The following is a 12,998-nucleotide window of genomic DNA, read 5'->3' as shown; positions in this document are numbered from 1 at the left end:
CATTTAGCAAACTCAATGGTCAATACAATGGCCTTGTCGGCAAATACAATCTATTGTCAAGTAGAATGAAAATTTTTCATACAAATTAGTTGGCCAACAATTTTTTTCAAAGTGCATTGTGTACGAAATTTTTACTGTCTGCCTGATCATGACAAGGAGCATACGGCGGATGAGATCGGTCAAAAGGGGATGCTTACTTCTCCATGGTACCTGATCACACACCTGACGTTTCTAGAGGTCCCTGTTTCCTCTCAATTTGTATTGTTTCTATGGAATTATGAACTTGATTATTGTTTGTTATCTTCACATTTCATCGTTAACGTCGTTTGTGATGTTAGTCATATACATACAATATCCAAGCTTTAGTAAGAGTGACAGTTTTTTTTCTATGGGAGTTTAAATACTGCTGTGGGGTTTTCTAGATGCATGTTTCGAGATCATTATATTAATCAATTTTTGGATTTAAGGTGTCATAACAATATTGCTTTCTAAAAGTTTGATTACAATGAAAACGATAAAAGATAAATAATAATGATAACTAATTTGACTTTTTTCTTTGAACAATTATCTCTCAACAATACCATTAGGCAAAAAAAATATACCATACTACAAATGTTGTACTAAAATTAATAGCTGTGAACAAATTTGCATAAACAAATGAGCTATTTATGAGAAGTGTGCTGATGCCCTTTTAATTATGGCTTACTTCCTTGATATATAATTGACATAGTTATTATTTGACTATATTTCTGCTTGCAACACCTTGCATATAAAATCAACGTGAAAACGAACTGGTTCGATGAAACATATAATAACATATAAGCCTCTTTTTAAACAATCACTTTAAGTGCCAAATTATGGCCAATTTCCTGATTTCAAAACAGAATTTTATCGGTGCCACTTCTAAATATATTAATATGAAACTTACTGCTGTGATTGAAATTAACATTTCCTTATGCCATCATTACATTTTTTGGACTTCGATATTTCATATATATTAACGTTTTTTACCACTATTTTCCTGTCAGATTAATAGGTTAAATAATATTCTTTTAATATTTATGACTTTTTTAGCTTGTGATGCGAGAGGAAAGAAATTTTATTTACCACAATTATTCGAAAACGTTGGATTTCTTATACATTACACAAAGCAAATTACTCTGTTTATTTCATTTTGTGACTGTCGAAACTAAGAGACTGTAAAATAGATAGATTGATTAACGTCCCTTTCGAGAATGTGTCACTCATATGAAGACGTCCTGAAAAATAGAAATAAATGAGCACTGTGCAATGTTCGCACGCATGTAGCAAAACTACTATGGTCATGGGGGAAAGGATTAGATATCTCCTTGTTGCCTTGGCAACATTTTCCTAGTTCTTTCTGTTTTAAACATATAGGGACAATTTGGAGTGGGTATGATTTATACGTTCAAACATTATTTCCTTCTAATTAAAGAATCCATGAAGTGGAGACAGTGCAGAGTTCAACTGTATCTTACAAAGTTCAATATAAGACAAACGAGACTGATGTGGAAATGCGGTCGGATTTACTGTACACAAAATATTTATACTCGGCCTATTTCAGAGTAATTTTACTTTCACATCTTCTGAAAATTCCGAGGATATCTGTTAAATTTCCAGGATTAATTATTGCCCTTTCCCTGTATTAAAACAAGGAAAAGCTGAAATTCTTTCCAAAGCATTTATTCATCTATTGTTTATTCGATATCTTATCTTACAACCTTTTTAGTTGTTTAAATTTAATATGCATACTTTTACATCAGAATTTCGAAAATCCTAAAGGTTTATCAAGCCCTTTATATCTTTGGAATTATATATATGGATATAACGAACATTATTCAAGCTCAAAAGTCCATCAAACAATACAAAATAGGAGCAGAGCATACACCGATCTCCCAAATATATATGAGAGGTGGGATTAGGTACAATGGAGCAGTAAGTATGATAAAATAAAACAAATAGTTTAGGTCATAAAATATGTTTTGCATTTTTATAAACATTTATGAGTAAAATTATTCACACTAGTTTTGCGAGGATTGTGTTTATGAACTAGGACTATTTTAAACAACTAATATCGTGGAAGTAAAATATTTATTTGAACTTTAGCATTTTGCGGGCACTTAGTGTAATTGTACGTAACATTGAAAATGTTCAAAATAAGTTACACATATTTCGTCAACATATCTTTTTTACTACCCAAGAACATTACGTTGTTAAGTTGTTAAGTTTATATTTGAGATGGCCAAGTATGACAAGTTGCACCTGTTACCTCCCATAACAGTCTACTATCACGTCAGACATATGAAACTACACATGTTATATATGACTTCGTTTGTACAAGCTGTGACTCTATCAATTTATTAAAAAAGAGACTATTATAAATGAAAAATCAATTGAAATGTATTTAAAAGGACGTTATCAAAGCCATTATTCCGACAACACGTAGGAGTTGTATTATTCAGATGTTACAATATACTGTCTAATTTTCCTTTAAATTGAAAATTTTCCACGAGTCTGCAAATGGTCTAAAGTAACACGCCAAGAAACAACTATTCTTGTAACGAGTAAATAAGCTTTGGTAAGTTTGCTACTTTTAAATAATATTTTTTGTATAATAATATCGTGTGTGTTTGATATGTATTTATGGTAGCAGGGGCGTTCAATTTGCATAAAATTTGTGATAATGAACATTTAACATAGTACAGTAAAACATTCATTAAAACAATTCAGCAAACGAGGATCTCTAAAACATAAGAGTTGGGGTCAGGTTCCTCAACAGTTTCACAAATTCCTATTCTACTTTTTATTTCTTCATCAGATCTAGATTGAACACAGTAATGTGATATAAAGGAAAGCCTTTTGCTTATTTAAACCATACGTTCCCACGTTTTATGGACAACTCTTTATAGCAGTTTTCATACAAAATTCACAAATGGAAATAAAACAAATGAGTATTCCGCTATTGCTATTGACAATTCTTCTGAAAGCCAAAGGATGCGTCATTATTAACAGTTCTGGAATAGAAGGACAATGCAAAACTAAAACTGTTGTACTACAGGATCTCATAAATCAAGGAATTTTGATGAAATCGTCACTTTCGACAAAATTAAACATGCTATCTACAGGGATTGAACAACTCCAATGTACAGATTGTAACACAACAGCCACAAGACAAGTTATCCAGGACTTGAATTCTGCCCTGGAATCTATGCACAATCATCTTAATATGTGTTTAGAAAAAACTGCCGAAAGAGGTATTGAAAGTACAGAAGAAATAAAATAAACGAAATACTACTATTAAGTATTAATTTACAGAATGTTTATTAAATTGAAAATTTATATTAAAAAGGTCTTTAGATCTTAAAAATAGTTAATCCTGTATTCTGTCAATTATAATTATTATGATAATATTTTTGTGAGAATAATTGTATACATAAAAGATATGAAATCTGACGAATGTTTCTCCCACAGCTTTCCCTAAGGACTGCCAAATCCTATTGAAAATGGGGTTTGTCGAAAGTAAGGTCCACACGATTTACTCACAACAAGGCCAAGGCTTCCGAGTTTACTGTGACCAGACAACAGACAATGGAGGGTGGACGGTAGTATTTTAAGCCATCAGAAATCAGTTAATTAAATATTGTCTGGAAGAAACGATACTTCCTCATTTTAACCTTTAAAAAATCAAAATTATATATAGAGTTTATATAATAGAATGTACAAGAATATAAGGGTTTTTACAAGTTGCATTTTAACACATTCATAGGGAGGATATATGTTATATGTACTATAAAAATGTAATACTACTACTACTAATAATAATAATTTTGCATTTCTAAAATATGAACAATGTCAATAAACATTTATTCAGAAAAGAAGACTTTTGAATCAATTTAGAAAAAAGTGCTGCCCATCTTTAATTCTATATTCTATATTAGGTTATTCAAAGGAGAAAAGACGGATCAGAAGATTTCTATAGAAACTGGGCTGATTACAAAAACGGGTTTGGTGATCTTTCAAATGAGTTCTGGCTTGGTAAGTTTACTTCATAGGTAATGCAGTGTACACGATTAATAAAATGCATTATTTCGTCTTAGTAGGAGTATGGAGCTAAGAAATACTGTATGCATAGTTATATTCGCTCCATGTACTTTTCGCCCTTTTGCTCTTGCCAACAATTTTGTCAAGTTTTGAATTCGTGCAATCGCAGTTCTGTTTAGACATTATCCTAGCTGTGTTATTCGTCCGGTTTGAATTCACCCAAATGTGATAAGGGCGAAATTGAAAGGGTCGAAAGTAAACCAGGTTCAAAATTCCCCTGACGTGTATACAGTATTTTTTCTCTGTAACTTATTAGAAGTACGTTAGTATTTAAAGGTGTTGAATCTATATAATGACTTTGAAAATAGAGAACAAGTTCACAACAGTTCTGTATTTTTTTCCTTAATTTGTAGGAAATAATAAGATTCACGAAATTGTAAAAACTGGACACTACATGTTGCGAATTGACATAACAGACTTTGATGGAAATAAACGCTTTGCAATCTATAGAAAATTTAACGTCGGGGATGAGAAATCTGGTTACATTCTAACCGCGGAAGGATACAGTGGGACTGCCGGTAAGAATGATTGATTGATTGTATGTTGTTAACGCCTCTCTCGGGATTTTCTGTCATATGGAGACGCCATCATCTACTGCGACACGGGATCTTAATTTATACGGTCTCATCCGAATGACTAGTCCTTACATCCTACAGTGGGATTCGAACCACGACGTAAGGGTTGACTCCTTACTTCGCAACTTCAAAACAGACTCTTTAACAACTGCGCCATTCGGCCGACATTTTAAATTTGCAATTGTAAACCTTTTTTTCAATTCTTTATAGGAGATTCCCTTTCTCGTCATAACGGACAGAAGTTTTCTACAAAGGACAGAGACTTCACCGGACGCTGTGCCACCACATATAAAGGTGCCTGGTGGTATGCCACGTCTTGCCACTTATCCAATTTGAATGGACTTTATCTCAAAGGAAAACACTCATCTTATGCTGATGGGGTGAACTGGTACAGTTGGCATGGGCATTATTATTCCTTAAAAGAAACTGAAATGAAAATAAGAAAAGTAAACAGTCAATAAATAGTCTTCAACCGCAAGAAAAGTCATGTTTTATTTTTTTCTTACATTATATATAATTAAATATTTAACTGGTAGATCAGAAATCCAATTGCCAGTTTTGGATCATTTACCAAACCACATGCCAATTTTAAGGAATTATTTTTTTATTCGAGTACAAATGTGAGATAATTGTAGTTTTAAAGATGTAGAAACGAAAAATTACGTATATATATGTGAAACACACAGTATTGCATAGAGAAATATCACTCCATTGAAAAAAAGCAAATAAATAAATAGTTAAAAACATAAACACGAACAAGTAAACAAACATAATGGATTAGATAATATACACTGGACAAAAAAGTTAAGGATCATCAAATTAAATATGTTCTACAAATATTGTATCATAGAAAACAGAATGCAGTTTTAATTTTAGTATCATATTTTATACTTGTGACACGATAGCGGTGTTTCTGTATTAGCAATACAGAACGGGAATGTGGTGGGTGGAGCTACTTTCCGTTCTGTATTAGCCCTGTATACAGTATTGTATTTGCCAACTATTCTGTATCTAAAATACAATACGGTCTAAAAATAAGTCTGATTCAATTTAGCAAATGCACGTACACATAGTAAATGCTGATGTTTTCATATTATAAATTTTGGAGAAAAACCCGGTATTTTCCGGAGAATGTAAAATGTCAAAATTTCTCAGTCACTTTTTAAAAACTTATTCCACACAGAATCTAAACGTAATTTCGATCCAAAGTAAAAGGAAAATTCGCAATAACGGAAAACATCCTCTGTACGTAATTTCGATCCAAACGAAAGGAAAATTCGCAATAACGGAAAACATCCACTCTCCTCGTGCAAAATCATTCAAGTCCATTTTTTTCCGCGTCTTTATTTTTAAAAATCGTTCTCGCTGACGACAGCCACACGTCTCTTTCACTTCGTTTTTAATGTCGCAATTCCATTTTAAAATAAAAATCCGTGACATCAAAGTTCATCGAAGAATTTTCTGTAAATCCTGTTTCTGTATATCTAGTTAAACCGGGATTTTAATACCCTAGAATAAATTATGATAAATCTCTTCTACAATAGATCACACCAATGACGTTAAATCCTCCAATTTATCCATTAGACTGACTATCACTCGATTACGTCTACCCCGTTAAATTGTCAATACTAATCTGACCAAAGTTTACGTGTTGCGTGGAAATACAGCTTAACGACCTTTTAAAGAACACATGGTTTTTACGCACAAATTAAGGTAACATTTTCCTTGCAATAAAACTTAAAATTATAGAGCCTCAGTATGAGAAATTACCCTTATATTATAAAATATTTCGCGTTAAAGGTGCATATTATCTAAAATCATTAACGATGTTTTAAACGGAAATTTGTTTATAAATCGTATGATGTTAAATGTTTATGATTCTAACATAGGTATTTGCAAATTAATTAAAAAAGCTTTCTTTGATATCATTTTGTTGAAATGTTCAAGTTGACTTCTTTCAACATAGTAAATTGTTACTATTATAAAGAAAATTCTTTTACATTTATGGTCTGAAACTTTGAAATTTTGCGTCGGAAGATATCTTTTATAATGCTAAATTTTAGAAAAATGCCATCTCTTTATCATGGAAAGCAGTCGAAGAGATGAAGAATGCTTCTATCATCCTGCGCCTTTGTGTCATATTAATGTTCAGAAAATACAAATACAGAAGTTACATGAACTGCACTATTTCTGTATTTGGGCAGGGCAAAGGTATGCTTTAAAATGAACGGATACAAAGACGGCTGCATTTGATGAGAAACTATGAAAAAACAAATTGGGAACTGTTATGATCTGTCATCCAAGAGCATGTAAAAATCTTACCAATTGTTATGTGTGAATCATATTTAAAGTGATGGAATAAGATCAAAATTTAGTTATAAATCTCTTGAAATATATTTTGTTCTCACCTTACACAATTTTGCATTAACAATGTGACCTTAATATGTGCGAAAAACCATGTGACCTTAAAATATGTGTTGAACTGTATATATACTGCGGATGCGTACTCCCCGTCGGTGCATCATCAACAGAACTCGTGCAGAAGTTTGGATGCTGCAAAGTTATAAAGTGGGCGGAGCTATTCTTGATTGATCGTGTCACAAATCATTTAGAGAACTTGACAGGTTCTGTATCGTAGATACAAATTTGGGGGTGGAGACTTGTGCTCCGCACTCGTCTCCACCCCCAAATTTGTATCTACGATAAGAACCCGTCTCGTTTCTAAATAATACTTAAAAAGTGAAAATTAAACATTTGATGTGATAAATTTGTTTGAACACACACTAAAAATTTGTTCATAACGGTCACTTTAGAATTTGGCATGTTGGGGGTAGACCTGAAAATGAGATCCAAACAAGACTTCTGTCATCATGGAAGTCAAAACATAATCGCGACTCGTCTGAGAAGAGAACAGAACACCAATGACGTTATTGCCTAATTGTTGTGTTTAGTTGCCCACTGTAGTCGATTACTACGGCACTCTAATGTTAATACAGGACGTACGGCGGGTCGGCAAACCTTGATATTTGCTTCCTGAAGTCTGTTACAAAGTGTTTGAGTAGAAATCCCCCTGTCTGTTGCTCTCTGATGCCCAGTATTAAGCTACAGAGCACGTCGGAAGCAGTGCGTCTCAGCAAAATTGGCCAAATAACGATCATCAAGGACTGCAGTACACCTTGGAAGTCCCGATTTTAGCCTTTTTTGACAATTTTCTGCCTGTAAATATCGGTTCCATAACCGTTAATTCCGCTTTGGGAAAGATAAAGTCTTTCTGCAAAGTGACGTTGTATTTTGCCAGCTTCCAGCATCCCTGCTGCCTTGGAGTGTTTGTACATACTCGTATGCCTCCTTATAGCGTCTCATCACCAGTTCTGGCCAGATATACTGAAATTTTCTTATGTTTACTTAAGAAAATCCTCTATGATACTTTTATGCTTCCATTGTTCCACTTACTTTTTTAACGCCACGTACGTTCTTGTCCCAAAACTCATTAAAAACGTGTGAATTAAGTATCGAATCAGATTACTGACGTATTTTTAAAACTACTTAAGCCTTGTTGTCACATAAATTCATTGGTATGAAAATATTATGCTTGTGTAAAAATATGATCCATAATGAACCCTAACTTAATTTGCCCAGTTTAAAAAAAATCCATTGTTTGCACTACATACGAGGGATACACTAGGATTAAAGTTCGTGAAAAAAATTAATAATTACTCACAAACTTTAAACCATTTTTTTTCATTAAATTCTTGTTTCATTTTATGAATATGCAAGTTTTTAACAAAAACAACGCACAAATACTAATATATATATATCAGATTAAAAAAACACGCACTCATACCTGGAGCACTAAAATGCAAAATCCTTGACGTTACCCGAATTCATAAGATAAATACATGTAACTTAAGATTCTCAAGATAGACCGTTTAACTCAACAAATTCTTGTGCCGCTTAACTAGTTTTCACAAAATGTGCACAAACTGTTCAGGTTACATATACATTGTACGTAAGATAATATTTAACACTTCACTGTCAGATTCAGCAATTCATAAAAGATCTGTTCGCGTAAAAACGACTTTATTTACGAATAAAGGACAAAGTCACGGTACGATTTTTTTTTCTCTACAGCAATGTAATCTCGGAATAGTGGTCTTCGATTTTTAACGCTAAAAAAATAGCCTTGTCATTTTGTAAACTTTTCTTTCCGTCCGAAAATCTTATATGCCACTTATATGATAAAGAGCGACTCTTTTATAATGTTTTCCCGACTATTTACAGAATATATTGGCCTCAGTTGGAGTTTTTTCGATGTCGACGCAGAATTTTATCACTGCTCTCTGCTCCACTTTTCCAAAAACGACCCTTTTTTGAACAATGCCGATCCTGTCTTTATAGATTCTAATTTCAATTTCTCAGTCATTTAGAAACTTTGATCGTTCAAATTTAGCAGGTTTGATTTTATAACTTTTTTCAACCTCATAAAGTAAAATTAATCCGAATTTCCGAATTTTTACAAAATACAAAGGGAATTTATAAAGTGATAAATAACTTTCCAATTAAGATTTTGCTGTGCTCCGGGTCACCATCCCAAGTCCAATTATGAAGCCGTAATTTTAATTATACTTTTGAAATCGAAAATATTTTTACTGTTTGAAATTCATGTTTAGTAAAAGATTATAAATATGCTAATAATAAATATCTATGACACAATTTTTAATTTAATTTTAGCTTGTCTTCGAACTTTACAGACAACCCTCGTATACGCAATACTACAATTTTAAAATTAGCAATGCTCCAATTATATTTCTGTTATATGAGTTAATTACCATTTCTTGATGTCAATCTAAATTTTTCCCAAGACTTGATGCTGTTATATACGTGATTTTTCATAAATTGCTTTGGTACTTGTTCCAAAATACAACGTTGATAGAATTTTGGATGAAATTAAGAATTAAAAAAATGGAAAACATTAAATTTCTTCGCATTTCAAATTATTAATTAAACTTTCTCAATAACATAAATTGAACATCTTTCTCTTTGCTCATCAAGTTTTCAAAGGTAACTGCGATGTCTAAGGTTTTCACGAAAAAAAAAAATGTCCAGAAATATTGCTAGATGAGAAATATTATTTCATTCCTTTATGAACTTTAAAAGATAAAACATTCCTAAACATTAACATTTATCGACATATGAATGTTCCATGCATGCTAGCCATTTTGTAATATGTAGTTATTACGCTGTGCATGCTTTGATGTCCAGTTTCTTTTGGAATAAGACGCTGTGTTGGACGTCAACCACCTCAAATGTTTCAAAGCTAAAGAAATTTAAACAATTTTTTCAAATCAAATTCTCAGGTCTTATTCTCCCACACGAATTTAATTTTTGCTACAATTTTTAGTCAGAAGTACAGTTATGATCCAGGGATACGGAACATAAAGTAATAAAAAAAATGCAATTCTCCTTTTTCGTTTGTATTTATCTCCTACAAAGTTGAAAGGACAGTCCTAAAAGTTTTATTTCGTTGTTTTCGTATTATTACATTTTTCTTTCAATTGCATTTTAAATACTATTTAGTTTGCATCGACAAGTACAAGTATACATTGTATTTATCCAATATTGGATTTTTACGAGACGCATTGACTTTCACAGTTGACAGTTTTCTTGACATTTAAAACCTGTATCATGTATGGAGGTACGGAATTAATGACAAATAAGAGCACCTTTCAAGTGGTCATAGGTAGTGCCCCTTATATTGTTAGGGGCACTAACATGTGAAGTTGAGGGTAGGGTGGTTGCCGTTTTATTTAAGCACAACTGATTTACACTTTGAAATAAATGTTATTTTGTTAAAATTAAATGTTGAGCTAAATATTCATATCGTAAAAGAGCTTCCGTTCTGGTGTCAAAGTAAGCTGTCAGCTATAAAAGTGTCAGTGCTATTCGTAAAAGTCCATTTAACCCTTTATCCCGTGGATTTAAATCTTTTTTCATATCCTACATTTAAATGCAGATTTGACGTCACACTGGTTTTTGCAAAGTTAGCGTGACGAATTAAAAAAAAAGTGGAGCCCTCCATAAAAACAAAGTGTAAACATTGTCAGTGTGAGATGTGAAGTATTAAAATATGGAATAAAAAGACTCTCCCATGATTTGTAGTTAGATATGACTTATATCCAGCTCGTTAGATAAAAGTCATATCCAGCTACAAATCATGGGAGATCCTAATATATTAGATATAATTCTATTGATAGAAAATATTAACCGTTTTGCTGAAAACAAAAGCTTTTCTGGATAATGTTAATTTATAGGGAAAAAGAAATGGGACACAATATAAATGTTTTTATAATTTGTTTGCTTCGTTTAGATACAACTAGAGCACTCTATAATGCTCACATCATGTAGATATATTTTCATTTTCATACATGTATTTTCTGTTATACTCCATTCATCTTCTTCATCAATGATACATTTATAAAGTACACATGAAAATTAAAAATAAAAAAGGAATGTACATTCAATATCTCAAATAACATAATCAAATATAATGTAACTGAGATATTGAATGTACAGTCAATTGATTTTAACGAGCTTTGTGCGTGTTCTTGCTTTATACATCAGCGAAACATAAGATCATTCATCTATATATTATATGTGCATTGTACACATACTTTAATTAACATACAGGTTAAATTGTACGATTTTGTCACATTAAATGATAAAATTCTATACTTTGTACAGCATATTCTTCAAGTTAAGACATTTTCAACAATGTACATGTAAGTACTTTTATATTTGATATAGAATTGTAAATATGTCTTTACTTAATATGCATTTTAAAGTTATGTTTTTGTGTAAGTATTAACCATATATAATATATATATATATATTCTCATTTTCTTTAAGATAAAAATTAATTGAAATTCGAAATGTTTAAATGAGTCAAACATTTTGCTTTGTGGTAGAAAAATCATGAAAATGGAGTAAGTATATAACTGATGTTTCATGTGCACAGGTATAGAGGTACTCTGCGGATAGCAGCCTTAACGACCGCATTAGTCGTGCTTCTTACGACCTCTTCTCTCTCAGATCCATCAACACAGTCAAAGTTCATCAAAGATTTCAATGGTTACATGAGCGTTTGCCAACGTTTTGGCTGGGAACCGAAGACAGGTAATCCCCTAAGCACAATTATACTGACTATTTTTTTGTATTCTAACGCACTTTTTTCTCCTAACTATTGCTTTTGTATTGAAACGCGTGAAATCAGTAAGGACTGAAATAAACTAATTTCTTCCATGTATTCTAATGACAAAATAAAATCAAAGTGCTTATGAGCTTATCTAGAGGAAAATTATTAACACCAATGTTGAATATGCTTAACCTCTCTAATATTTACATTTTGATGCTTTTGTTTGATTGCTTGATAAAATAGGGTGCCCGTCACTTGGTCATGTGCTTGCTTTTCACGCCGCCATTAAATCTCACCTCAGTAATGTTCCTGTAAACACAATTATAAAATTTGATGATGTTTTGCTGAACAAAGGAAACGGATATGACCCCCAAAACAGGAGTTTTTACAGCACCAGAGGACGGCGTCTATTTCTTCGAGTGGACATTTATTTCCTCCAGGAAATCAACAGTTTACCTAGAGGCAGTAGTAGATGGAGCATCAAAAGCAAGGATCTGCGTGAATGATCAACAAAGTACCCACGTTAACACCTCAGGACATTTGCTTTATGAACTGAAGAAAGGAAACAAAGTATGGATCAGAACTTTCTATGTGACGGCTGGATACATGCATGCAAACAAGTATACCTATTTCTCGGGACACAAAATTAGTATCTTCTAGATGACACGAAAAAAGCTTGTATCTACCTTATTATACATTTGTACGTAAAAGAACACAACTAAAGTCATTTTTAAAGATATGCATACATGCCTGTTTTAAAAAGTCAATTGTAAATAAAATTTTAAAAGTATCTCCTTGTCTTTTTTATGGATACTTGGGCATGTCCAAGGTTGAGAAAATCAGGACAATTTACACTGAATCAAGTGAGTTGCTGACTATATTTTTTTTTAAAAACTTATTACTTTTATCTAAAACAATTCGATGTTGTCAGGAAGGGATTGCTTCCATTATTTCTCGATTTCTTTTTCTTGGCATGTTTTATCACGATTTTAAATACCTTTGCATTTTTATGTGACAACGTACGTTTGGGTAATGTTTATGTCGAATACAGCATACAACATACAATGTAACATGATATTTATCGTAACCATGTGCGTTTCTGATTTTTG

At 32.2% G+C, this 12,998-nt stretch overlaps 1 protein-coding gene and 1 pseudogene across 1 annotated transcript; both read left to right on the top strand.

Moving 5' to 3' along the window:
- Positions 1-2,953: 2,953 nt before the first annotated feature.
- On the top strand, positions 2,954-5,158 carry LOC134272934 (ficolin-2-like). The gene is made up of 5 exons (XM_062755109.1): positions 2,954-3,275; positions 3,493-3,623; positions 3,960-4,056; positions 4,476-4,640; positions 4,908-5,158. The coding sequence occupies exons 1-5, from the start codon at positions 2,954-2,956 to the stop codon at positions 5,156-5,158; spliced, it is 966 nt and encodes a 321-aa protein (XP_062611093.1).
- Positions 5,159-6,780: 1,622 nt separating this feature from the next.
- On the top strand, positions 6,781-12,549 carry LOC134272933 (complement C1q-like protein 4; annotated as a pseudogene).
- The last annotated feature ends 449 nt before the right edge of the window (positions 12,550-12,998 follow it).

The sequence above is a fragment of the Saccostrea cucullata genome, unplaced genomic scaffold (assembly GCF_032062105.1).
Source record: "Saccostrea cucullata isolate Sc308-1 unplaced genomic scaffold, CSIRO_AGI_Scuc_v1 ctg7906, whole genome shotgun sequence".
In the NCBI taxonomy this organism is placed as follows: domain Eukaryota; kingdom Metazoa; phylum Mollusca; class Bivalvia; order Ostreida; family Ostreidae; genus Saccostrea; species Saccostrea cuccullata.
The sequence above is the reverse complement of the archived record's forward strand: the minus strand, read 5'-3'. Positions and strand labels throughout refer to the sequence as shown.

Excerpts from the sequence above, each read along its gene's own strand:
- LOC134272934 (XM_062755109.1), top strand. The coding sequence starts at position 2,954 with ATGGAAATAAAACAAATGAGTATTCCGCTATTGCTATTGACAATTCTT. Across the intron at positions 4,057-4,475 it reads TTCAAATGAGTTCTGGCTTG|GAAATAATAAGATTCACGAA; the intron begins GTAAGTTTACTT and ends CTTAATTTGTAG. Across the intron at positions 4,641-4,907 it reads AGGATACAGTGGGACTGCCG|GAGATTCCCTTTCTCGTCAT; the intron begins GTAAGAATGATT and ends AATTCTTTATAG.